The sequence below is a fragment of the Podarcis melisellensis genome (genome assembly GCF_964234715.1).
Source record: "Podarcis melisellensis genome assembly, chromosome: 1".
Taxonomy (NCBI): Eukaryota; Metazoa; Chordata; class Lepidosauria; order Squamata; family Lacertidae; genus Podarcis; species Podarcis melisellensis.
In genome coordinates this window covers 93,285,831-93,312,710 of record NC_138528.1, presented here as the reverse complement: position 1 = coordinate 93,312,710, position 26,880 = coordinate 93,285,831, and the positions used below count along the sequence as shown (strand labels likewise).

The following is a 26,880-nucleotide window of genomic DNA, read 5'->3' as shown; positions in this document are numbered from 1 at the left end:
TCCAACAGAAAGGTCTCCATCCTCCGTCCTCCACCCATTGTGCTGGGGTTTCTCCCAGTGCTTCCCTCTATCGCCTCCTCATGCTTCAGTCACTGGATGACTCCTAACCATAGTGGCAAAACGGCAGGAGTCAGCATTATTCTTCCTACTGATTTGATTACATTTCTGTCATTTTGAATGAAATGTGTTGCAATAGTTTCTATAACCATATACTGCTGCATGTGCTGGTCAGTTACACACCTCTAATACACATATGCACTCTGTGCCGGTTGTAGTTCTTCATTAAGCTGAATTCTGTAACGTATACAGTGTGCAAATTGGCATAAATGCATTACAGGCTTGTTAATATTTAGAGAGGCAAAAACTCAGAAACCCACCTAAAGCTTTATTGAGCCACCTTTCTGGGATTTCAGCAGCTGTTGCCTAAGTAGATTATTTTATTATTATTATTATTATTATTATTATTATTATTATTATTATTATTATTTAGCCATAAGAGCTGGTGGCTTTCTGTTGCTTTTTGCCTTAAAAGAAATCTGAAGTTCTCATGAAGCAGAATTAAGTGCCTACTACCTCAAACAGTCTTGAGGAATATGCAGCACATACGCAGATTCTGACAGTGGGCAAGAGATCCTGACATGAGGCTGAGGAGCTGACAACATGTTGAGATGCTCTGGAAGGCTATGCTTTGAGAATCAGCACAACCTTCAAAGGCAATTTTGGCTAAGAACTCTGCTTAGCAGAAAGTGCTTGGAACACTGTTTCAAGGCTGGAACACAAGGAAACACTTTGCCTGTTGTACAAGTAGGATACTTCCTATTGGCTAATACAGGGGTGGTCAACCTTTTTATACCTACCACCCAATAATGCATCTTTCTTGATGGTAAAATTTCCTTATCGCCCAGCAGTGCTTGATGGAAGGAGGATTCAGCTTGCGCCGTAGAACCCCCTCCCGCCCACCTAGAATCCTGAAACGTCCACTAGTGGGCGGCAGGAACCAGGTTGACAACCCCTGGGCTAATATGTTACAGACCTCTTTGCCCCTTCAAAGTCCCCATTCCTCAATTGATTCTGTGAAAAGTACCAAATAGGAGCCACGTTAAATTGAAAATTAATCGCAATCTTCTTTGGGCAGGAATATTTGGTTGTTACTCTTAAGTACTGTGTCTCTCTAATGTTGCAGTGTCTCATCCAGTCTAATAATAATAGCAGCAGTTGGAATTTCCTTATACCAATCTTTAATTAATATCACTGATTTGAAGCCTAAGATGGGCACTATCCTGTCCACATATTTCCATGGCCTGGTCTACTTTGAGGCTTGCTTTCTAATACTGGAGGTTTGTATCTCTGGTGTAGATTTCCACTCCATTCTGGTGTTTCTGTGAGATGTGAATAGCTGGGGGCAGTAAACCCAAGCCTTTCACCCCTGGGAGCAATATTGGCTGAGAGAGATTAATCCTTTGGCACATGATGTTTCCGAAGAAGATCCAGTCATGTCCTATTTTTTTTTTTGCCCCCAATTTGTCTTCATCTGCTGGATCCTTTTCAGCCACACCTTGTAATGCCGCCTCTCTAGATGACAGGGCTGCCATAGTGCTTCCTTCCAAGCCAGCTCTCCCCTGATATAACCAAGTCTGAAACACTTTGCTCCTCTTGCACCTGCCTTTCCTCCCATTTACCTCTACAGCTCTTTTGCACAACCTGTCTTCAGTGGTGTGGGTTGTTGCTGTTTGGCCTCAGGTTACTCTGTGATTTGTAACCATAAAACAGTTGGGGAATTTTTTTTCCAGCCAAAGATCCATTGGTGGGAGAGTGCACATGCCAGTAGCGAGCAGGGCTGGAAGCAAAAGTGGGTGGGACAATTAATGTAATTTCTACCTATGTATGGTAGGCTAGGGACATGAGTGGTGCCGTGGGTTAAACCACAGAGCCTAGGACTTGCTGATCAGAAGGTCGGCGGTTCGAATCCCTGTGATGGGGTGAGCTCCTCTTGCTCGGTCCCTGCTCCTGCCAACCTAGCAGTGTGAAAGCACGTCAAGTGCAAATAGATAAATAGGTACCGCTCCGGCGGGAAGGTAAACAGCATTTCCGTGCACAGCTCTGGTTCACCAGAAGCGGCTTAGTCATGCTGGCCACATGACCCAGAAGCTGTACGCCAGCTCCCTCGGCCAATATAGGGAGATGAGCGCCACAACCCTAGAGTCGGTCACGACTGGACCTAACAGTCAGGGGTCCCTTTACCTTTACCTATGGTAGGCTAGTTTCTACACAGTCACATACTTCTCTCTATCCTCCATCCAGGGAAGCAGGAGTCAGTATCACAGTTCTAGGACACCTTGCAAGCAGGCAAAAGTGCCTGAGGTCATGAAGTTAGGCTGGTGAGGGTTCATGGCCTGCAGGAGCCTGTGGCCTGGGGACAATTCCAAGAGATACATTTGGCCCCCAAAGCCTGAGGTTGCAATTGGCAAAGGGATCTATCATGATGCTAACAACATTTAAACAGCGCTTGTCACATTAGCCTCATCTTGCATCCCCCAGAACCCATCTATAATGCTGAGGAGTTGGGTACGTACACTCCTGAGATATTTGTTACACGGTTGATAAGCTTGAATGTGCTTTCTCTCCAGAACGATAGCATTAGCAAAACTTTCTCTGATTAGAAGCAAACAGAGCTCTGCAGAGTCATCAGTTTGATGAGAATAGCCTGTTGTGCACTGATGGCTTTTTAAAGAAAATTCCCAGGGGGGATTTTTTAACACACCCTTGTATCTGGCCTCAACAGCAGTAAATGGGCTGCTTAACTGTATCCTTAAACTATGCCGATTTCCACTTAAGTGAATGGGCACCAAGAGAAAGCCTTAGCTCACGAAGAAAGCTATTCCACCCTCCCCCAAACTTATATTCTCATTGTCTCAACATGCTGGAAAGTTTTACACTATCTATAAAAGCCTTGAAGAGTAGTTTTCTGGTTGTATATGCACTATACCTTTAAAGCACATTCCACCCCCACAGAATTCTGGGCACTGTAGTTTACCCCTCAGAGTTAAGAGTGCCCAGCAACCTTTAACGAACTGAAGTACCCAGAACTTTTTTGAGTGGGGTGTGGTGTTTCAAACGTATTTTAAAGGCATGGTGTGCAGGCCCCTGAAGCTACCACCTTGCGGAAGCTGAGCTTGTCACTGCAAGGAACCACATGTGTGCCATTTTGGGCGCCATGGGGGAAGAAAGGCAGGACATGAATAAAAACAAAATATATTTATTACATTTATAAACATTTCCCACCAAGGAGCTCAGGATGGTGTACACCAGGCTTCCTCAACCTCACCCCTCCAGATGCTTTGAGACTGCAATCCCTGACCACTGGTCCTGCTAGCTAGGGATCATGGGAGTTGTAGGCCAAAAACATCTGGAGGGCTGAGGTTGAGGAAGCCTGGTGTACATGGTTCGACCCCTCTTCATTTAATCCTCACAAAAATTCATGAGGTAGGCTACACTGTAAGGACATGACTGGTTCAAGGTCACCCAGTGAGCTTCATGGGTCACTCTGATGACCAATGCTGATGCATGATGGGAGTTGTAATCCAAAGGCACCTGAAGGGCCACAGGTTCCCCATCACAGATTTAATTCATTTCCCATTCTTCCATAGCTGAACTGGAAAATAAACAAGTGACAAGGAGGAAATGTTCATTGGTTTGTTCATTTTGTGTGTCACCCTTCATCTGTAGATCTTGAGGCAGTTCACAACATAGAAATAATAAATAAAAAAGAAAGAAAATGAAATGCATAATAAAAAAGAACAAATGAGACCCACAAACAAGTAACCATCTCTTCTATCTCCCCCCCCCCCTTATTTGCTATTTGTTAGAGAATTTATAAACTGCTTCCCAAGAAATGTTTCCAAAGTGGTGCATGGCCACTTTTTAATTTAGAAAAATACCCACAAACCTATATAGCAAAAATGAAATAAAGAAAACAATATTAAAATGGGGTGCTGTGAAGCGGTATCTTCAACAGATTTGCTGATCTTGTTCTAGTGCATGAAGGTCAGCGTAATGATCTTCAGGGGGCAGAAATTGGAGATTAAGAAGGCAAAGATAAAACCCCAGTGAAAAATATTGACTTGGTTGATGAACTGCATGATTTTATCATGATTTGAAGTATTTCCCCCACAAAGCTTTGCAGGTTGGGTTCTGAAAGTGAGAAAAGAAGAGCAATCCCATAAGTTTTCGAACTATGTGGCAAATAATATCTCAAACCAATGATTCCTTATTTTAATATTACTTCAGGACCTTTCTCAGAATTTCAATAAACGGTGGAACATCTCATAAGTCGGTTCTCAGCCTTCCCAACATGTTATATGCATTTTGTATCTATGTTACCTTCTTTGCCCTAGCACTACATTTTCACACGCACCAACTCACAAAAGGAGTTTTTTTAAAAATGAAGGTACCCATTTTTCATATATATTTTTCTCATGAACTGATGCTATCTCTGTCATGCCTCTCCCCATTATCTAGAGAAACATGGGTTCCGCAGAAGGCATGCTCCTGCTCTTTTGCCTTCACTGTTCATTCTTAACACTTCCCACCTTTCAACAAAAGAAATGATAAACAGTAATGAAAAAGTCGATTGTATCAGCTGCCAAGGCACCAAGCTCCTTTGGACAGACCGGAAATTGAAGTGAGGATGTTCCACAGATTATTGCTTCAGCCACTGCAGAGAAAAAGCGAATTCAAACTGTAATTCTCCTGTGCCTAATAAGAGGCAACATTTTGCATAATAGTAATTGCAAATGCAATGCGAACAACTTATTTCCTCCCTTCTTTTTCTTAATTGCTTTGTGGAAGAAGTAGGACTCACCTCTCTGCATTTCCCCCTCCTTCCATTTCCATTAAGTGGGACAATTTGCTTTTCCATTACTTATAATTTATGAAAATCTGGACCTCATCTAGATCTGTCTTCTCTCTCTCAAAATTACAGCCTTGCTCTTGAGATGCTGAAGCCGGTTGCCATAGCAACTGCAGCATGATTATCTATGACGATAAACGCAACTTTCTCAAAGGACATTAAACAGTTCTTATCGAGAAGAAAATAACAACAGTGTCCTGTGAGATGGCCTCTCGCGTAGAAAACCAATTGGGAGACTGAGGGAGAGGTGACTCTTCCACAGATGCAATTACTTCATCCCACTCACTACAGCTAGTGCTGTTGCTCCTGTCTCAAAAGTCAACCCTATTAAAACTGTTCTTGCCCTTGTTGCTGCTATCTGTCCCTCTAATAACCAACTTCGGTGGTTGAATGCCAACCAAGTTGGAGTCAAAACGGGGCTACTGAAAAACAAGATGGAGGAATCAGCATCTTGTGAACATGAGGTGTGCAGAAGTACAGGGCAGCTTTTTAAAACAACAACCACACACCACCACCAGAAGCAGGCAACTCTTTCCCCATATAAGTTCTATTGCCTTGCTGTCTTCACAGCTTTTGATGGCAACAGGCTTTACAATTTTTGCTTCACCATTGTGGAACCTCTTCCCGCAAAAAGAAGAAATAAAAGGAAAACAATCTCTCTTCATTGTGTGTGTGTGTGTGTGTGTGTGAAGGTGCCTTGCCTCTAGCAGGCACTGGGTTGAGAAAAAGACTGCTTCATATAGCTGTTCATGGTCTTTGGGGGTCTTGTGTTAACATCATATGGTGCTAGTTTTCAGAATTATTTCTTTTGTAATGGAACTTTTTCGAAAAGCAGCATAAATATTTAAATGTGAAAAGTGGTGATAGCAAAGTGGCTCTGGCAGTTCAAAAGCGGATTGTTTGGATTATTATGAATTACTAGAAATCAGCTATATTTGTAGAAGTGACTTAACCTAACTGCTTTCATCTATGGTCCTGCCAATGTTCCAGTTGTCATTAGCCCCAACCAGGATGGGCAACGGCCAGGGTGGATGGGAATTGTAGCTGGATTCTGATGGGTTATTGAATATTGCTTTATTTGATATAAGTTGTTTATTTTAAAGTTATTGTAACTTTTATATTGGATCAGATTGTTACTATTAATACTTCATGTTTTATTATTATTTTTAAATGTGTTGGAAGCCACCCAGAATGGCTGGGGCAACCCAGCCAGGTGGGCAGGGTATAAATAAAATTATAATTTTATTTATTTATTTATTTTCCAATGACATTTAAAAACTCACGGGTTCCCAATTCCTGGAATAAAGACACTCCATGGAGTTCCCACCATAACAGGTGAAATTACTTCTAATGTTGTTGGCATCCGTCCATCTCAGGAGACAATGGAGGAGTGTGCCTTTGGAGGGGTGAAGCCAAGCTGTTAGAAGGTTGCAGCACCTGCTGTAGAGACTAATACAGGAGAGACATGTTTTGTTGTAGCTGGGGCAGATTAAGGCATCCAGTTTTTGTAGATCAGCATGTGATTGCACTGCAAATCCCCCAAGAGTCTAATTTCGGAAGAAAGGAAGCATAAGTATAGCCCAGGATTTATGTAGGGGGCGCGGCAGGCTTTATGTTGGGGGCAGAACCTCAGTTAGTTTAGTATTTTTTTATGGATTTCCTTGATTTATAATCAAGTGAATTTGGTCCCCTGCCTCCCCCCACCCCTGGCTACGCCCATCAAAGAAAGGAAGGATTAAACTAATATGGAAACCATTTTCTTGGATGTCTCCCTAGCATCTGAAGACAGCCTTGTTTAGGGAAATTTTAATGTTTGATGTTTTATTGTGTTTTTAATATTCTGTTGGGAGCCACCCAGAGTGGCTGGGGGAACCCAGCCAGATGGGCAGAGTATAAATAATGAATTATTATCATTATTATTAGCACAAAAAGGCTGCACTAGTTGAATTTCTTCCTGCCTATCACACTGATTAGGCACTGGGGCCAGGTCAGGTGCTTTACATTACTGTTATATGACAGACCCATAAGATAAGATAGTGGAGGCGGATGTGTAGCATGTGGTGGGGTGTGGGTGTGCTTTGCCACTCCCTGCAGCTGGGGAAATAATCTTTTGCCAGGGACCTTGGAGAGCTCTCCTAGAGGCAGTGCAGTCAGTTTGGAGACTGCTCTTTTCACCCGCTCCTTTGCATCCCAGTGCCGGATTTACGTATAAGCTAAACAAGCTATAGGGATGCGGGTGGCGCTGTGGTCTAAACCACTGAGCCTTGGGCTTGCCGATCAGAAGGTCGGCGTTTTGAATCCCTGTGACGGGGTGAGCTCCCGTTGCTCAGTCCCTGCTCCTGCCAACCTAGCAGTTCGAAGCACATCAAAGTGCAAGTAGATAAATAGGTACCGCTCCGGAGGGAAGGTAAACAGTGTTTCCGTGCGCTGCACTGGTTCGTCAGAAGCGGCTTAGTCATGCTGGCCACATGACCCGGAAGCTCCCTCGGCCAATAAAGCGAGATGAGCACCGCAACCCGAGTTGGCCACGACTGGACCTAATGGTCAGGGGTCCCTTTACCTTTACCTTAAACAAGCTATACTTTAGGGCCCCAAATGGGGCCCCCAAATAAATTTAAAGAAAAAAACTGGATGTACATTTCCAAAATATGAGATAAACATATAAAATAAAACCTACATACAGCAATAGTGTTTTGTGTTGTGTAGGCTCCTATGGTCTAAGTAATGGGCCCCGCCTGCTAGCCTGCTCCCTCAAATATCACTGGTTTGCTCATTTCTATATCAATTACTTTGATAAAATACATGCTTTGTTATGTGCAAATGGGTTTAGATACCTATTAGGTCCATATAGCATATATTCAACACACACAAAAAAGCGGCAATTTGTTGACAACGAACTGGACAGCTGGACATATAAAGGGCCCCATTACCTTCAGTAGCTTAGTTAGAGCCTCATCAAACCTAAATCCGACCCTGCGCACCCCCCGGGGTAGAGAAAGCAAGGCGCGCGCAGCAGCAGCAGCACGTGGCGCTGGCAGCGGGAGCGGCCTTTCGAAGGGGGCGGAGCGAGCAGCTGCTGCGCTTTGCGCGGCTCGGCTGCCGGCCACCTGCCCGCCGGCGGGAGTTTCCCAAGCACTTCGGAGGAGCGAGGCGCGTTGATTGGACCCGCCGCCTCCTCCGCCCGCTCCCTTTCCCCTCAGTTTGGCGCGCCGGGAGCTCTATGCGGGCGGCGGCGAGCGGCTGCTCTTCCCGCCAAGCCGGCCATGCCGCTGAACGGCTCCTCCTCAGGCGCCGGAGGAGCCAACCGCACCTGGTCCTCAGACGACGGCGAGCCCCTGTCCCTCTTCCGCCTGCTGGTGCTGAGCCTGCTGGCGCTGCTGACTCTGGCCACGCTGGTGTGGAACCTGCTGGTGCTGGCCACCATCGTGCGCGTGAGGGCTTTCCACCGCGCGCCGCACAACCTGGTGGCGTCCACGGCGGCGGCCGACGCGCTGGTGGCGGCGCTGGTGATGCCTCTCAGCCTGGCCAAGGAGCTGTCGGGGGGCGGGCGGCGCTGGCGCCTGGGCCGGGCGCTGTGCCACGCGTGGGTCTGCCTCGACGTGCTCTGCTGCACGGCCAGCATCTGGAGCGTGGCCGCCATCGCCCTCGACCGCTACTGGTCCGTCTCCAGGCACCTGCGCTACACCCCGCGCGCGCGACGCCGAGCCTCGGGCGCCCTCATCGGCGTGGCGTGGGCGCTGGGCGCGCTCCTGGCGCTGCTGCCGCTGCTGCTCGGCTGGGGGGGCAGCTCGTACAGCGCCGAGCAGCAGCGCTGCCAGGTCAGCCCCGAGCCCGCCTACGCCGTCTTCTCCACCGGGGGCGCTTTCTACCTGCCCCTGGGCGTCGTGCTCTTCGTCTACTGGAAGATCTACAAGGCGGCCAAGTTCCGCGTCGGAGTCAGCAACGCCGTCGGGCCCCTCCCAGAAACGGGGCAGGTAAAGCACAGCCGGGGGGGGGGGGAGGATTGGTGCGCAGGGAGGACGGGGGTGCAACGTCGTGACATGTGAGGCCGCGTTGGAATCCGGCTCCCCCCCCCCCAACGCCTCTTTCTGGTCTGTCAGGGGGTGGGCTAGATGACCCGTGGGGTCCCTCCCAACTTGTGGGTTCGCGCGCACAGCGGGTGGGGGAACGTGATATGCGAGGCTTCGTTGGAATCTGCCCCCCCCCGCAACGCCACCCTCGGATCTGTCGGGGGGGGGGCTAATGACCCTCCAACTCTACAGTTCTGTGGGGGGAGCAGGGGGTCGCGCGCAGCATAGACAGTAGGGGTGGTTGAGCAATAGGGTGAACGGTGGGCACGAGAAGTTTGACAAGCATGAATCTAAATCTGAGTTTCACCAGCAGGCCTCCAAACAATTCAAGGTTTGATTGTTGAACTTGGCCGTTGAGCAGGTGTAGACAGCAGTAGTTGCAAGCCAGGGTTATTTCCAACCAGCGCAGTTCAGACTTTGGTTTCAAAGCTCCGGAATTTCAGATCATTTCAAAAGCAACTGAGGCTGGGAAGGAGAGGCATTCATTCGCCCTTTGGAAAAGTTGCTTCAAGCAGCCTGAAACTTCTATGCAGCCTTGAATGAAAGCTTCTTTCTTTCTTTCTTTCTTTCTCTCTCTTTCTTTCGGAATCAAGTTTTGAAACTTGCAAGCTGAAAGATGCAAGCTGGAAATTTGCAGCTGGATGCAGCTGGAAATTCAGGGGGCCACAGTGAAAAGGGGAGGAAGTGCGTTTATGCAGAGCTTAGCTTCTTAAGTGTGAAGTGTAGGTTTTCCAAGACTGCTTGGAAGTTTTCTCTGCTGCGGGGAGTGTCTACCTCTAATCCCAGGTGTGTGGGGTCTGGAGAAAGTTACTCAGTGTTATTTATGCTCCGGGGTTAGCTCTAACCTTGGAAAGAGTTTCTAGAACAGCTGTCGGGGCTTCTGGGTGTATTAGAAACAGCAAAAGTGAACATCAGGACAGAAAGGTTCAGCTAGGAATAGCTGGAGGATGAGAGTGGAGTGGCACATCTGAGATGGAAAGTAGATAAATGCAGGCATTAGACAGCCAGTGTGGCAGGATAAATGGGGAGGTGCAAAATTACACAGCTGGATTGAAATCTGTTTTTGTCTTATGCATTGCTTTTTTTTTTTTTTGCTGCAGCCTCAAAAGGTGATGCTCATTGTGTGAAGAAAGAAACCATTGTAAATACAAATATTTGGTGTGCAGTGCTTCTAAGGTTTTACAATGCTTTAAGATGAGGCAAATAATAGTTTCCACCGTTTTATCCTTTAGCACAAAGTGGAAAAGAGCTAATATTTTTATTTATACAGTGCAGCCCAATTATGTATGTGTTTACACAGAAGGAAGCCCACACCATGTTCAATTAAATTGAGTCGGCTGTAGTCTTCATCTGCAATCCTAAACTCAGTGCCACTGAAGGTAGTAGGCTTAAATTTATGAGTTTAGGATTATGCTGTTTAGGATTACGCTGTTAATCCTCAAGAGTCTTTAATAGTGTCTGTCTCCTCTTTCATTTTTTTGAGGATGGTTTATTATAAACCATCTTGGGACTCATTCTTTGGCAGGAAGGGAATTACAGTGGTACCTCAGTTTACGAACTTAATCAGTCCTGGAAGTCCATTCTTAAACCGAAACCATTCTTAAACCAAGGCGCACTTTCCCAAATGAGGCCTCCCACCGCCGGTGCCCTTCCACCATTCAGCTTCCGTTCTTAGACCGAGGTAAAGTTTGCAAACCGGGACACTACTTCTGGTTTTGAGGAGTTCGTAAACAGGGCTGTTCTTAAACCAAGGTACCACTGTATCAATATCTCTGGCATGCACGCATCTCCCCCAGCTCTCTGCACTGTTTTGGCGTATTACAGAATGGTTTAACTATGTATTGAATTATTCTGTCACACATGCTTGCTTGTGGCAAAGAGTTTGGAAATGAAGTCTTTCTCTTAGAGTCATCATTTGTCTGTCCATCTATGCATCAGCAGCTACATAACCAAATCCACCTGCGTGCATTTCTTAACTTATAGCCACTCATGCAGAAAGTAAAGATGAATTGCGGGGGAGGTAGAATATGCAGGAATGAACTTTGCATGTCACGTAAAGGAGATAAGAGAGGAGAGTGGGTGGTCAGGCCTGTTTAGTACAGCCTCCTCTTTCCTAGCCAGCCAGGTGCTTCTGGAATGCCTACAAAGGGAGCTCACTTGCTGCATGGCTCTTTCACTGCATTCCCTGGTATTCAAAGGCATACTGCCTCTGAATAAGGAGGTTCTAGTTAGCTATCATAAGGAATTACTGTTGATAGAATTGTAGAGTTGCAAGGGTGCAATGCAGAAATCTTTCACCCGATGTGAGGCTTGAACCCACGGCTCTGGGATTAAGAATCTCATGTTCTGCCGACTGAGCTATCCATATTAATATGTACTACCATTTCTCATGCTGGTCACAGTCTCCATACCATTGAAGTCAGCAACAAAAGTTTACATTGTCTGGGCTTGATCTTCAGTGCCTGTCGTTTCAGTTCATAAATGATCCCAGTTGATTTCCCTATAGCTTCCTTGCACGGCTTGATGTGAATGATTGTGACAGATTCCAGCTTTAATTCATTCAAGTGTGTCCAAAATCCATGGCAGCAATTTGCAAGTTGGGGGGGAGGGGTTAGCCATGTTAGTTGGTTTCAGCAAAAAGAACAATGATACTTGTAGCAAATTAAAGACTAACAAATGTATCATTGCATGAAGCTTTTGGTAACTATAGTCCACTTCATAAAATGCATGAAGTGTTATCTTGAGTTACAGATATATATATATAGATATAGATATGGATATAGATAGATACACACACAAACACACACACACACACACACGGTAGTGTGTGGGGACAAGAGGATGGAATTGTTTCTTTCCAGGGGGCGATGACTGTAAAACCAAGAGGATTTTTGTTTTGTTTTGTTTTTTGGCTTACTGGTATAATGATGCAGTTGTTATCAAGAACACTTTTGGGAAACTCCCGCTGTTAATTACAAAACTCTCATTGCACTTTTCTGCATTACAGTCCCACCACTACATGGGCAGCCCAGAGTAATACTGCATTCATGTGATAACGTGGCTGTAGTCCACTAAAGCTTAACCTTCTGACGTTTTTTAAAATTGCATTTCCTATGTTATTGGCTCCATAATTTTCAAGTTTGCAATCGTTTGCTTTTTTTGTAAGCAGAGAAAGAACTTTGATAGATACCATTTTTTGTGATATTAAAAATGAAATTTGTATAATGCTGTGTCTGGAAATAAGATACACAGACACAAGAGAATGTGTGCGCGCACACATACTGAAATTTGAGGGTGCAGTTCTTGGGATTAAGCCCCATTGAAAAGTAGTGGGACTTATTTCTGAGTAAACATGCACCACGTTACTAATGTTTTGGTAAGCTGCAACTTGATGTGTGGGACAAAAGTCTTCATTTCTTAAGGCAAGTACTTAATAGTACTTGAAAAAAAATTCTTATCATATTAAGCAAGGGCGGAGGGAATTGTGGATCATAAACCCCAAGGGGCCCTTAGATCTTCATCATGTCACCATGTGGGAGGGAAAGGTGCAGCAAAGATAATGGTTCTGCCTTTATTAGATTAGTGTATTATCATGGTAAAGCTGTTGCGTGTTTTGCAACTTTCAATTTATCTGAATGTGTGAATTGGCACCTGAATATAACGGTTACATTTTGGGGAATGCACATACTGTACAGATCTAGTTGTTGCAAGCACATAAACTCACATTTATGTCAAAGTAACCCCAGTTGAATTAAATGGGCCTTCTATGTAAATGTGGATAGGATTACAGCATAAGTCTCTTAGCATCCTTGATTAGGAAAGCGCTCCACTACCCCCAGTCCAGTTTCCTTTCTTGATAGGCAAAAGGTCCTTATATACAGTCCCAACACAAAATGAATTTCTTTATTTTAAGCCTCTCTTTTTATTTCATCGTGTGCACACCATTGTCTTGAAACCTTTTTTTCGTGCTTGGCTTTACAGTGGAGCAGTTTTAATTATAACTAACAATGCCAGCTACTAGTGCTACTGATGCTTCAAGTGAGCAGAGTGATAGTCACTGCATTCTCTTCTAGTGTAATCAAATTTGCCTGGGCAAGGACTGCGAAGCTGGGTTCTTCATTTTCCTGGTATTCTGATATGATCTACGAAGGAGATTGATTAGTCACATTCCAGATAGAAATAGGTTATTGACATTCTGCACATTTTTGCAAATATATTTGTTGGAGTTCTTTATTCACTGTGAGCTTGTTTCAATATTGAAATAAAACATAGAAGGAATGGACAAGCGATAAGAAACATTGAGCCAATGTTATCTTTTTGGGAAAGGAAGAGGTGTTGTGCACAGTTAACAAGACTTGGGGTACCTGCAAACTATGGTTATTTCACAGGAGTGTCTCAAGCACACATAGGAACTTTAGGCTTGCACGTTTTAAATGGATTAAGGAGTTCTATTGCCCTAGTGCAACAAATCCACTTAAAAAATAATAACCCCCAGACTTTCTACTGTTAGGAAAGTGACAGGGAAACACAATGAAAAGTGTTAGATGAACAATTGATTAATGGGGTGATGTATAAAAAGCCTGCCAGCAAATCAGGAATGCAGGACATATACTCATTGCCACAAACAAATCAGAATGAATACTCAATAAAGACAGGATATAATCTAATCTCCTGATTTGTGCAAGCAAATCATGATGAATGCTCAATAAACAGGTTGTCTGGAGGGGCCCCTAATCTTTGCACACAGAAAATCGATTCAGTTTTTTGTTTGTTTGTAACTGTGGCTTCAACCCTGTATCTGCTTGGAGGAATTGGGGGGGGGGAGGCCCCCTTAAATTCAGTAGGACTTGCACATGCAACAGAATTAGGACATAAAATGGCCAATATATTTTGTTTTAATGTAGTCCCACTGCCATCAATGGGATCACTACAGGTAAGGTTGCTAGCAGGATAAGGTTTGCTAACATTCCTGGCAATTAATCATCTGCAGGGCCAAGCCTTTTATGTTAGGATCAAAGTAGACCAGGGTTCTCAGTTCTGGTTGCCAGGACATTTGATGCAGGTAGAAGCAAATACAAAGGAGAGGAGGCTGCAGAAAAGGGTCCAGGATGACAGGAAACACCTGAAGCAGCAGGAAGGAGAACAAATCAGTGAGGCAGACTATATTTACTGCATGTCCTGGAGGCAGTAGAGTCTGAAGTGAAACTGGCAGGTATCCTCCCAGCCCCACTTACCAATTTCTGTTACTATAGCAATTTCGTTTTTTTCCTGTGCAAGTTCAACAGAGAAGCATTTGCTTAGGCTACTAATATAGATCCAGGGGAAAGATCTGCAGTCATTGATTTATTGGTTGAGAATCATGAGAATATCAATGCAGAGGAGGAGGAGGAATAGGCAAATAAATGCCCTTCTATTTCTTAGCATAGGTTTCAGAGTCATGCCTCTCACCTGTAGGGAAAGACTGCACTATCCACCCTGATGACTGATAAGTGACCTTTTGCTCACACTTAGCCTTTCTGGGGCTGCTACCCTCCTCTCATACTATAGAGGTTCAAAACAGCCAGGCCCTTACAGATGGAACCCTGAGTTGGGCAAAGCAACATTAAATGCCTATTAATTTCTCACTTCAGTAATAACGATTATGATTTGTCCATTCCTTTGTAGTTGGATTACTGAATAAAGCTGAGGACAGACAGACAGAGCATTCTTTAGACCAGAGCAGCCCCAAAACGAGCTGTACCTCATGTTGGGTCTCTGCTGTTTGTCAGTAAAGCCTCATACAAAGAGTAAGATCCAACAAAGGCTTCTCCTTACTACCCTGCTGCTTCCCCTACATGGGAGCATCTTCAGCTGATTTGGCGGGGCTGAAGTGGGAGAAAGACCAGACGTCCCACTGCATGAGTGGATTTCTGTTGCACAAGCAGGTGGAAATCATTGGATGTCACCCAGAAGTCCTTAATTGGAGCTGGGTTCAGCACCAGAGCTTCTCCTCAATACTGTTCATCTACCAGTATCAGGCAAGTCCTGCAGTGCTGCTGCTGCTGGTGGTGGTGGTTGTTATAGCTTTCCAGTAACATTTTCCAGCAATAGTAGCCATTCAAAGAGCAAACAGATGGGGTCATTCCAGTGTTGTGTGTATGGTTCATGTCAGAGGGTGCAACGTTTTGAGGCAGACTGGTGTATTCTTTTTTTGGATGGGGGTCCACAGGGAAGGGTTAATTGATAAAAAAAGCAATCTTTCTGCTTTCTCCTGTAGATGTTAGCCTCTGCTAGATCAAACCACCCTGGACTCTCATGTGATGATGGTCAGTTCAAAGACATCTAGCAGTGGAAGAACTGGATAGAACCCATTTTGTTCATTGTTGTTTTATTCCATTAGCTATTGATGCTGCTGTAGTACCCTGTCTGTGGGGTGTGTGTGTGCTTTGGACAGGGGGATACATTTCTATAGACTAGAGGAGAGAGGGCCAGTTTTCCTTTGGCTCCCCAATCTAGCCAAATGTTGGATCACTGTAACGAAAGTGCCAAACAATATGACTAGGATAAAAAAAGCCCATTTATGTGCAGATGTTCACCTGGGGACATTGCCATTTTTGCTTTTCTTGTGCTGCGTCAGATGTTCCTTTGCATTGCTTGAGAGCAAGGGGAATAGGTTTAGGGCAGAATGGCTTGAAAGGCAGAAATCCATGCACAAGACCTAACCAGCCTTTGGATTCTGACTTATTTGAGCAGTAGTTTGTGCTGTATGTTGCAGGAGTGAATAACGGGGCAACGTAGTTCTGTCCTGATCTGTGTTTTTATTGCCTCCCTCCACCCCAGCAGAAGTCTTGCAACACACACACACACACACACACACACACACACACTGGTTGAAGTCTAGATTTTGTGCTTGGACACAGCTGGTCTGTCATTTGAAAAGCAGTGAAGGGCTGTGTGTGTGTGTGTAGAAATCCTTTACTTAAACAAAACTGTCTTGGTAATAATTCCTGTTTGCTTTTATGTCAAGGTGAAAGAAGCTTCTCATCAGCCGCAGATGGTGTTTACAGCTCGTCATGTGACTGTCACTTTCCAGACAGATGGAGAAACATGGAGAGAACAGAAAGAGAAGAAAGCGGCTATGATGGTTGGCATTTTAATTGGTGTGTTTGTACTTTGCTGGATTCCCTTCTTTGTCACAGAACTAATAAGCCCCCTCTGCTCCTGCACCATAGCACCAGTCTGGAAAAGCATCTTCCTCTGGCTTGGTTACTCCAACTCCTTCTTCAATCCTCTGATTTATACAGCTTTTAACAAAAACTACAACAATGCATTCAAGAACCTTTTTGTGAGGCAGAGGTAAAAAGAGCAATGGGGGGGGGGTGCATGGCTGCCAGACCTATTGGATTGTACTAAGCTCATTTACGCAAATTTTGTTTGCTAAGTAATCCCGTTTGCATATTTTGCTTGACTGGGGGAATTAAGCAATAAGAATGGGTGATATATCAGAAACATAGCCCATTACATACCCTCCATTGCAATGCAGCCCAGTTTTCTGGAGAAGAAATCTCTAACCATTGCAAAAGTCCTCCTGCCCAGTTGGCTGCAGCTCCCTATATGAAAGGCAGCAAATAATTTCAAGAACCTCACTCCGATCACAATTAAGCCTGTGCAACAAGCTGTCCTGTGTTGCCTTGTAAAGGCTAGACCGTATTTTAAAAGTTGTTCTGCTCATTTGCCAACGGCCAGTTTTAGTGTCATCAATAACTTTTACTATGAAACATTTATGGCGGGCGGAGTAAGGCACCAAAAACAAGAATTCCAAGGCACTACAATACACAGAGCCTGGAGGTAAGTAAAGTGTCAGCAACAAATAAAACCCCTAACAGTATTTGTTTGCTTTAGTAATTCTTCAGATATGAATCAGGATAAAGATCACTGACTGCTAAGATACAAGAATCATTGAACTTGGGTGGCCGAACTTTTAAAACTTCAATTGCAGCAAAACTAAGCAAAAATAATCATGTGAAATGACAGAAGGAAGTGTTGGGTTAAGTAGAGGATGGAGGCAATTTTCTGAAGACTACAGCAGGGGAGCACTGAAACTAACTTCCCAGATCGCAAGTCCAGAGACTTCCATTCAAATCAGTTGTTTTGGGGGAAATATAGATATGTGGAAACTTTCCTTTAGTAGCTGCAAATGACCCTATTAACAGGACTGGATTTGCCAGTCCAGCATGTGTTTTATGTCTTAGCCCTGTTACCATAGTGCTAAATGCATTTTATGGGGAAAATCATAACTCTGAACATTGAATGGTAGCTGGGGAGGACAGCGTATCGCTCTGCAAAGAGCGGAAAACATATTGCATCAACTGATTTCCTTCAGAGTCATTTAGTGGTTACCACCATACTTTGGCAAACTCTTGGTGTTCTTTTCTTCCAGAAAAATATTGATGTGTATTTAATTAACAATAAGTGCAATCTTTTCTTGCAGCATCACACATATGTTTTACTATGCTGGGATAAATGTGGTAACACTCTTTTACTCAGCTGCATGTTCAGCTATTACCTCAGTTTTAAGATCAATGCAAAGTTGGCATCAGGCTCTTTAAAATGAGTCTGATAGCTTAGTCAGTATAAAATAACTTTAAACAACAACAGCATGCAATATATACTTTGGTGACATCAATGCAGACCGAATTCTCAAGCTTTAAACTATTGCCTAGAGGTTTCAGGCTACCTCAAGATCCTAGTCTCTCCAGGAGCAGAAACTGGGAGGTTTTCGTTTTGTTTGTTTTAAATCAATTTACTGGTACAGGAGGAAACATCTGCATCAGCTTGGTTTGAAAACTATGCCTATATCAAGTCCCCCCCCCCCCACACCATTACCTGCTGCAGACTCTCAGTAGATTCAGTTAAGGCATTTGCACTTTTTTCAGCCCATTTACTTCTGCAGTCTGGGACCCCTTTCAGTCTTCAGCTAGCACACGTGTTGTTTCTAGAGTGAACTCAGGATTTAGAAAATTCTAAAAGAGAGATCAGGTTCTGTCATTTGTGCTGAAGGTTTCTATGCTTTGGGCAGAATTTCAGATGCCAATGTTGTAGCTTGTCAGAAAAATGGGCAAAACATCAATATCTGCACTCATCCCTGTTAGTGAAGAAGTTTTTTTTATCATGAATAGAAGAAGAAAAAAGCTTAGAAAGCAAGTTAGTCAGCCAAACAAATTTGGAGCTTTTGATTTATACATATTTATTGTTTAACACATAATATATGTTTTCTAGTGCTCATGAAACGTTAACTAGTGCAAAGGTAAATCATTTACAAAACAGTGTCACTTTACTTTCTATGTGTGTGCATATATAAAAAGACAAATAATATTTCTGAACTGCTATACTGCATTAAATCTCAAAAAGAAATACATCTAGTCATTGGGGTGGATCAGAATGAAAATGAATTTAATCATATAAATGAATTGCTGTCTGAAGTTCTTCAAGAACACTTGTCTTTCAGCTTGGATAAAAGCATTTCATTTTTGCGGCATTCCTGTTGATAAACAAAGAGAAGGAAGATTTAAAATATTAAACAAGACATGTCAGTTAAATGATGATACTAACAGTGCAAACCTGCATGGCTACAAAGAAGCAAGGGTAATTCAATTCAATGGGTCTTATTTCCAACTAAACATATAAGATTACAGCCCAAATCAGCTGTCTGTCTTTTAACACATGCTGTGGGTAATACGGAAGGCAAGGCTGGTAGAATTTACTGTTAAAGTGAAAAGGTGTTGGATGGGATTGGTCCGTATGAATTATGCTGGAAAATAAGAATATCTGAAAAAACCAGACGAATGCATCTGATTGTTCTTAGCCTTCTGCTACCAACTATATTACATCTGCAGGGTACCATGTTGTGAATAGCTAATCTGCATTCTGCCCACAAACGTACAGCGCTAGATGACTGGGGGGGGGGGCACTGTGGCATCACAAAGTAGTGCTGAATCAGTGTGTGTGTTATTAAGCCACCACGTCATGGTCAGAGCTTTTGACCCAACCACCACTGTCTCATTTACCTCTTTAAATTCTTTGACCGTTTTGAAGTAGAGTCTTTGTTTCTCCAGTAGCTCCAGATATTCGTCATTTAGCTGGTCCCTTCTCATTTTGTTTTCTTGCTTTTTCTTTTCCATCTGTTGGTAACAAGGGGAAAGTATTATGGTACCTTGGAACACGCAAGACCAAAAACGAAATCCTCCAGCATTTCCGCTCCCTTCTTTCTTAAAAAAACAAAACACCAGATAAACAAAAAGTGCTCCCTGCATCTGCACTTGTTCCAACAATAGAAACATTTGGAGTTTACAACTAGGAAAGAGCAGAAATATAGCAAAGGATTAAAAAGTGAAATCACTATGAAACTTTTAGTGCCACAAGTCAGTTATCTTGTGGTGAAGTTTTTCCAACACCCCTTTGCTTAAAATCTCAAAAGTAAGGTAACTCATGAGGCCCCACCTTCATGGTTTGCATTCATAAATGAAAATCAAGACCAAGTGAAAATTTGCCTTTCTGCTCATGGGATGTTTCTTTCCTACACTATCTTGTTCAAGGATACCTGCATTGTGGTTTCAACAGGGGTACTGACTCCCTACTGGACAACCCACTGTATATGGCCCACACTGGTGCTTTGTGCTAGAAGTGCTCGTCTCACCCCAATGGGATGAGTTTAAAAAATGGCAAGCAGGAAGGAAACACCTTCTACTTTGTTGAGTGAGAGTGGCTGTAGCAAAGAAGCTTGTTGGGTTTTTTAAAAAAGGTTCAGCATTTTCCATAGGAGAACATCTACAAGGGGTCCTTTCAATGCAGAGATAGCAAGAAGATCAAACTTCCCTTGGGTTTATTTTTCCTTTTGCTATGCCATCCATTAGACTAGAGAAACTTTATAAGCTTGACTAATTAATTTAAATCCAAGTTTAATCTTTAGTCGGAGATGCTCTGTGCTCAGATATTGAACTGCCTTTGCCAGAGTCAAGCCAAATTATCAAGTGCAGTAGTACTGCCTACCCTAAATAGTGGCTTTCCTACACCTTAGGTTATCCCTTGTTCTATTCAGCACATCTTAGTTAAAAATCATTAAATCTAAAAACTGAGAATGGCCATTTATTTGAAGGAAGGATTTCTGTGAATGAAAGAAAAGGTGGTATTTTAAAGAATAATGCAAGGGAATTTTGGCAGATATGTGATCTGGGATAAGAACTGTGCATGTGTTTTAACAGGTGAAGGCTGCATGATGGAGGAACACAACACACACCAGATTATTTTCCAAGGCATTTGCTTTCAGGACCAAGACTATGAATCCAAATCATTTCCATTGTGCTTGGTATAGAGATCCATCTTCAACCTCTGGGTTCTATTTCAATTACTAGAATGTTGCAGTATGCTCACAGGGTAATAATGAACATATTGTAGCAGCCCAGGAATGAACTCATATTCCAGATGTTCTGTAGGTTTGTATTTCATTGCACAAATCATAAAGGTTATATTGAGGTCTAAGAAGAAACACCACCAAAACTTATGTGAAAATAATAAACCAACCTTCATTCGATTCTGTTTAATTCCTTCTACGATTTGTTCCATTTGCCGCAGAAACTGGTCTCGAGCACCAGAAGAAGCCATGGCTCTGAAATGAGAATGGGGTACACATGGCACGAGGGCATTAGACAAAGGAGAATGGGTGCCAAAGTCACTTGAGGAAAGAGAGTCCACGCAATATGTCTGCAGCCTAAATGGTAAATCATGGAAGTCAAACTTTGCTTGCAGTTGACAGAAAAGACAAACTTGGCCTCTTTGGATCCGAGTGATGCTTATTCAAGTCCCACTGATTTCGACAGAATTCTTAGGGCTAGCCTATTATAGTGTGCCTTTGTCTGACCAAAGAAATTATAATGTAGGGCTATTTTCTATATTTCCCCTTGAAAAACAATAAGCAGCATACTGTCATAGTTTCAGAGAAAAGGCACTGAAACAAGTATTACATGAGCTATTTAGGAGCATAATGTGACATGCATAATTTCTTGAATGGGATACATGATATAATTTTTTTTCTTAAGACTATTGAAACTTCTGGAAAGATTGTAAAGACATGTGACTCTTTCTTTAAATCAAGGGCTGGTCATCGTAAGGGAGGTGAAATGGCCAAGCTGTGTTAGTAAAGGCTGTACCCACAAAAAAGAAAGGACTACTTACTGCTGGAAGTTGTCATGAATTGAATTCAACAAGTTAACCTGGGAAAGACAAACACAAGGATGCATTTTTATGCAAAGTTTTCCATGTAAAAAAGCAAATGTCTTTTAAGCAATAGGGCTGGTTCAGAAAATGATACGGCTTGGCTAATGCATGATCATACAGGCTTTGCTGCACTAAATTACTTGATTTGCATTTTAATGTGCGTGAACCAACTCATTCAAAAACACTGTATCTGAGGCCTCACTGGGTTACCACAAATTTCTTACTGTATTCACACATACTTTCAGACATGAAGTAATGAACATGCATTTAATGAACCAGTAATATGTTACCCTAAGAACAGTACTTGAAATACAACAGTGTGAGGGTATTCAGAGCATTACACACAAACGTGTTGGTAGGGAATTTAGATGACTGCAGACAAATTGCGTACCTATTAACTTTTATCTTTTCAGGAGCATATATTCAGGAGGAGTTTTGTGCTCACAGCTAGCATATGTGTTCAAATAAATATTAGGCTGCTGCTAACCTATTTATCAAAACATTATCAAAGCCATCTCATAAGAAATTGAAGTACCATGTACAAAGGGATATACAACCAGAGTTACAAAACCCCAGTGAATTCTGGGCAGCCATGGCTGTACTCTTGATTTTGTGTTTTGCCACACACCCCATGGCATCCGCTATTTGAAAAAGGGTGACAACCCTGGACTAAGCTGTAGACAAAAATTATCCTTGCCTCACAGAGTGCTATTGCACATTTTTTGCTCCGCTAGCATTTTTCTTGCCTTGCATTAGCTGCTGAAAAGAACACAATTGGTTTCCTATTTGTGCGGCATAACAATGCAAACCACAGCAGGTCTTCCAAGAAACCATGGGTCTCCCCCTCCACCCCGCCCCTTTATAAATAACACTTGACACGAGACAACACATTGCCAAATTCAACAGGGCAATCAATCACATGCTTCACTTTATTCAAAGCAAAACCCTGGAGAACTGCTGCCTGTCAGAAGAATCAAAATCAGGATAGATGGACCAATTGTCTCAAGTCAGTTTGAAGGAAGGTTCATAATGTATTGACCTCTTTTTAGCAAAAGCCTTGAAGCAGTTGCATTCTGACACGATTACCTGAGGAGGCCCGCATTAGAATCCACTGCTTGATTTAATCCATGCACTTCAGACCAGCCCCCTATAATCAATCTCTGTGACCTCCATCCCCACTGAATTCTCTTCAGCTCATCCCATACCATTAATTAGGATCTGCTGGCCTTCTTGGAGGGCTGAAGCAGGAGATGGGAAAATCCTCTTTGGCTAGGAGAATCCCACTCAGGAGTCAACCTGGGTTATTTATTTATTTATTTGACAAGATTTATGTACACCACTTAACAAAAAGAAATTGTAAGTGGGTTACAGGAATATGGCTTCCTTGTCCATGCATTCACACAAAAGCACACATATTCCTCCAGTTCACTTGTTTTTCTCCATGTTTGCTTTAGCCTTTGAAGACCACAACTTTTTGTGTAACCAATAAGCAAATTTAGCAGAATCTAGCTGGCCCACAATTCCATGACATCTCAATTCACCATTGGGGACAGAGGAAGCTGCCTTAGAGTCAGACTATTACAGTCAGACAATTGGTCTACCCAGCTCAGTATGGTCACCAACTGGCAGGGGGCTCCCTAGGACTGTAGGCAGGGTTTTCTCTCTGCCCTTCCTGGTGATGTTAGGAGGGACTGAGCTGCTGCATTCTGTGATCTTCTGCATGCAGAGCACATGCTCGATACCACTGAGCTCTTGATACACAGTCAGGCAGTATTTATCAATTTAACACTTAGCATTTTAAAAGATGACTTTTAAAATAACTACATTCTCAGCGCTGTCATAATCACGTCAAGGAAAGGAAAAGATAATTTTAACTGCACATCGGTTATAGAAATAATGCCTCTCATTAAGAGGCATCTCTGAATTTATGTCTGGTTTCACTCTCATCAGTGCAGGGTGAGAGTAATATAATTACACCTTGCCATTTAACTTTTTGGCAAGAACTCCTATGTGGAGGAGACAGAGGAGACATTCTACCCACGCTGAGTTACATTAGAACTAATTAACACTATACGGCACACAAAAGCATTGTGCAATTCTTAAAAAATAATAATCCTGTGAAGTGATGTTTCCCACTAATGATTTCCCCCCACTAAGAACCTGCTGCGGGAAGAACCTGCTGCCCTCCAGATGTCGTTGGACTCTAATTCCCATCAACCCCCGCCATCATGGCTAGTGGTCAGGGGATATGGGACCTGTAGTCCAGCAACATCAAGGAGAGCCATGGGTTTCCCATCCACTCCTGCCTTAAGGAAAACCCTTTTACAGAACAGACAGGAAAAACCAAACAGGAACCCAAATCTATTCCCCATAGTTCCCCTTATTGCAAAAATAACAGCTTATACTGCGGGTGGGGCTTTGTGGAACATCTGAACATCTGATCAAGCAGCTTACCTCTTTTTCCAAATACACCTTCTTATCATCCAGTGTGTTGTAGAGGGTAAAGAACTGCTTCGTTTCTTTGTGTGTTGCCGAAACTGCAAACAAAGGGAAGATTCTTATAGCGTGATCCCAGACATGCCTTCTTAAGTAAGTACAAGAGAGTCCAGTAAGACTTAGTCTGCTTAAGTGAGTATAAGGTTGCAACCTTAGGCTGCACTCCTAAACACAAGCTTCTGGAGAAGAAGTCCCAGTGTCACCTGCACTCAAAATTGGGTGACTGAGAAAGCTGGCTTTCATGATAATTTTTAACTTAAGTAAGTTAACGGCACACAAAAGGTGTACATCTTAATGGTGCACAACATGAAAGGTGTACCACGTTAAAGGTTAAAAGGTGAACCTGCTGTCATACGTAAGGCTGATTCTCCACCTATTAAGGAGCAGAATCTCTCCATGGCTCCTATTAGCTCTGTAGGAAGAAATGAAAAGGCCTGAAAGCTAACAGAAGGATAAGATGACTTTAATTTATGCACAGTATCTTTCTCACACCCCTCCCTACACACCATACTCCCCTTCCTGAAAAACCACCCCCAAAACCCAGGGGGCCTTTTGAGCTGGCATTTCATGGAAAAAAACAACTGTCTCAAACATCCTCCAAGGGTAGGGAAACCCTTTAGGACTCCTCCATGAGCCTATTTGGATCCCAGCCAAAACCTGGAAATACAATTTTGCAAACATTCTTTTCAACTTTTCAACAGTATCATAGAAATCCAAGGAGGGAAAGAACACACTCCCAAGTACTCAGCCAACCTATAAAAGGCTGGCAATATATCTTAACATAAAACCAACATTCTGTGAATTGTAGCTCACATAAATTTATTGGGAGTGACAGTATTTCAGCTTGTAAAGCAAAAAGGGTTATTCTAAATGATTTGCAATGCTCATTTAGTGTAGATAAGGCAGGCAAAAGGTAGAATTCTCCTAAATCATCAATTCACTACATTAAGTGTGGCTGGGACAGTGATACAACGATGGTTCCGGTCTAAGGAGAGGTAATGTACTTTCTGACACAGAACACTCTTTATAGCCATTAATGGTACTGAATAGCCTGAAGAGGCAGAGCGGTAAAACCCATATATTATTGTGCTTTGGCTGCTGATAAAGCTTCAGTGAGCGTGCATGTATGTGCACCCCCCCAACAGATGTTTTGGAGAAAAGCCAATGAGAAATGACATTGCAAATGAGTACCCTATTCCGGGAAAAATTCAGAAGTATAATAAGCAGCCATGGAAACCACTTGTTCAATATAAAAGATCACATTGCTAATTTTGACGAGCACAAATTTGACATCCCTGTAACTATAAGAACTAGACATTTGTTTTTACAGAGACTATTAAAAACCCCTCCGCACCGCAGTTCGAGCAATTTTGGGGGGAGGTGGGTGGGATACAACAATTACAACATGTTTCATATGGCGAGAAGTTGCCCACCTCTGGGATGGGAGTAGGAAATTCAAGTCCTTGAATTATCTACAGTCTGCATCAAAGTGCCAAATGCCCATGTGGGCTTGCTTACCAGTGGACCCCCCTAAGCCCCCCAAAGAGGGTGCAGCAGGTAGATGCCTCATGTCCTACCTTGCAGATTTCACCTAGTGTAAAGGAACAGTTTCCCCACGATCTCTGGAAATAGCAATGGAGAGCCAGGCAGACATAGAGGATCCAGAGCAGAGAGTTCCATTACGGGAGGTATGTGGAAAAAACTAAGTTAACAACTGGGGCAGACAGAAAATGAGGGCCAAGGGCAATAGGAGTTTACCTCTGGGTACCAGAAAACGACAGGTTCCTATGGAACGCAGTACCTCTGATTTTCCTCTTCTGTCACCTTTGTCTTTCCCCCCTCGTTTTTTTGGACAGCCCAACCCATTTCTCCAAGAACAAAGAATTTCACCAGAGGACGAGCATTTGGGAAACAAGCAGGCTTTCGTTGGTGGACTCGTAATCTGGTGAACCGGGTTCGCGCCTCCGCTCCTCCACATGCATCTGCTGGGTGAACTTGGGCTAGTCACACTTTTCTGAAGTACCGTATTTTTCGCTCTATAACACGCACCTGACCATAACACGCACGTAGTTTTTAGAAGAGGAAAACAAGAAAAAAATATTCTAAACGAAACAGTGGATGTATGATTTTTGTGGTTCATGCTGTGGCCACAGACATGTGATCTGACAGTGAGTTTGGGGTAGCCCAATGCAAAAATCCTGAGGATCCATGTGGATCCATGCTTTGTAACCACGTTTTTGCACCATTGCGGCCCCATGAAACAGTGGGTGTGTGTGTTTTTTGGTGCAGGCTGTAGCCATGGATATGCTATGTGATCTGATGGTGAATTTGGGTGACCTAGTGCAAAAATCCTGAGGATCCATGTGGATCCGTGCTTTGTAACCACGTTTTAAGTGGGGAGGGAAGGAAAAGAAAAGGGACAAGGAGCACGCGTGGGGGGTGTGGAGAAGGATGCTGCTGATAATGCAGGAGAGGCTCCTCTCTGGCGTTGCTCCTTTAGAACAAGCAGGCTCCTCCCCGGCAAGGAAACCATGATAGTAACCACTCTGAGAGAAATCAAGAAAAATTACGACCAACACTCTCCCCCAACAAGCGCATTGAGGTCAAAACACACACACAGAACTGGCCCTAAAGTCGCAGGGCGCTGGAAGTCGCAGGGACGCTGGGGGAGTGAACGGGAAGCAAGAGAAGGAGAAGGAGCCCTCTCTCTCTCTCTCTCTCTCTCTCTCTCTCTCTCTCTCTCTCTCTCACACACACACACACACACACACACACACAGACACACAGAGTGTCAATTCTAAAGTCGGAGGGAGAGCGCAGGGAGATTGAACGGGAAGCAGGAGGAGGAGAAGGAGCCCTCTCTCTCTCTCTCTCTCTCTCACACACACACACAGCGTGTCAATTCTAAAGTCGGAGGGAGAGCGCAGGGAGAGTGAACGGGAAGCAGGAGGAGGAGAACGATAGCTCAAGCACATACACACAGCCCCTATAGTGGCTAATCCAACATCGGACAGCAAAAAACTGCAGGCAGGGACAGAGAGCACGGGGTTGTTTTAAAGCAGCCAACCCCGCTCTGCTTCTCTCCCTCCTCCCGGCTAGGCTGGCTGAAAAGCTTTGCAGCTACTTAGCAGCTCAGTGGGGAGGAGAGAGGTT

At 43.6% G+C, this 26,880-nt stretch overlaps 2 protein-coding genes across 4 annotated transcripts in view; one reads left to right on the top strand and one right to left on the bottom strand.

Annotated features, from left to right (window-relative positions):
* The first annotated feature begins 7,988 nt into the window (after positions 1–7,988).
* LOC309375965 (5-hydroxytryptamine receptor 5B-like) lies at positions 7,989–20,548 on the top strand. Of its 2 annotated transcripts, XR_014171046.1 has the most exons (3): positions 7,989–8,883; positions 15,986–16,806; positions 20,220–20,548. XR_014171046.1 is itself a non-coding variant. In XM_081922023.1 (2 exons), exons 1-2 carry the CDS (start codon positions 8,173–8,175, stop codon positions 16,316–16,318), a joined length of 1,044 nt encoding a protein of 347 aa, XP_081778149.1. In that variant the 5' UTR covers positions 7,989–8,172; the 3' UTR covers positions 16,319–17,857. The 2 variants fall into 2 exon arrangements, 1 of the variants encoding a protein (XP_081778149.1); XM_081922023.1 differs by lacking the exon at positions 20,220–20,548 and having other exon boundaries at positions 15,986–17,857.
* Positions 18,181–26,880, bottom strand: part of CCDC93 (CCC complex scaffolding subunit CCDC93) — a 44,693-nt gene continuing 35,993 nt past the window's right edge. For both annotated transcript variants that reach the window (XM_081921793.1, XM_081921794.1), the window contains 5 exons: positions 23,686–23,768; positions 21,190–21,227; positions 20,539–20,623; positions 19,026–19,139; positions 18,181–18,499 (listed from right to left, as the gene is read on the bottom strand). In XM_081921793.1, coding sequence (XP_081777919.1) covers positions 18,446–18,499; positions 19,026–19,139; positions 20,539–20,623; positions 21,190–21,227; positions 23,686–23,768 — 374 coding nt within the window. In that variant the 3' untranslated portion in view covers positions 18,181–18,445. The remainder of the gene's footprint in view (positions 18,500–19,025; positions 19,140–20,538; positions 20,624–21,189; positions 21,228–23,685; positions 23,769–26,880) is intronic.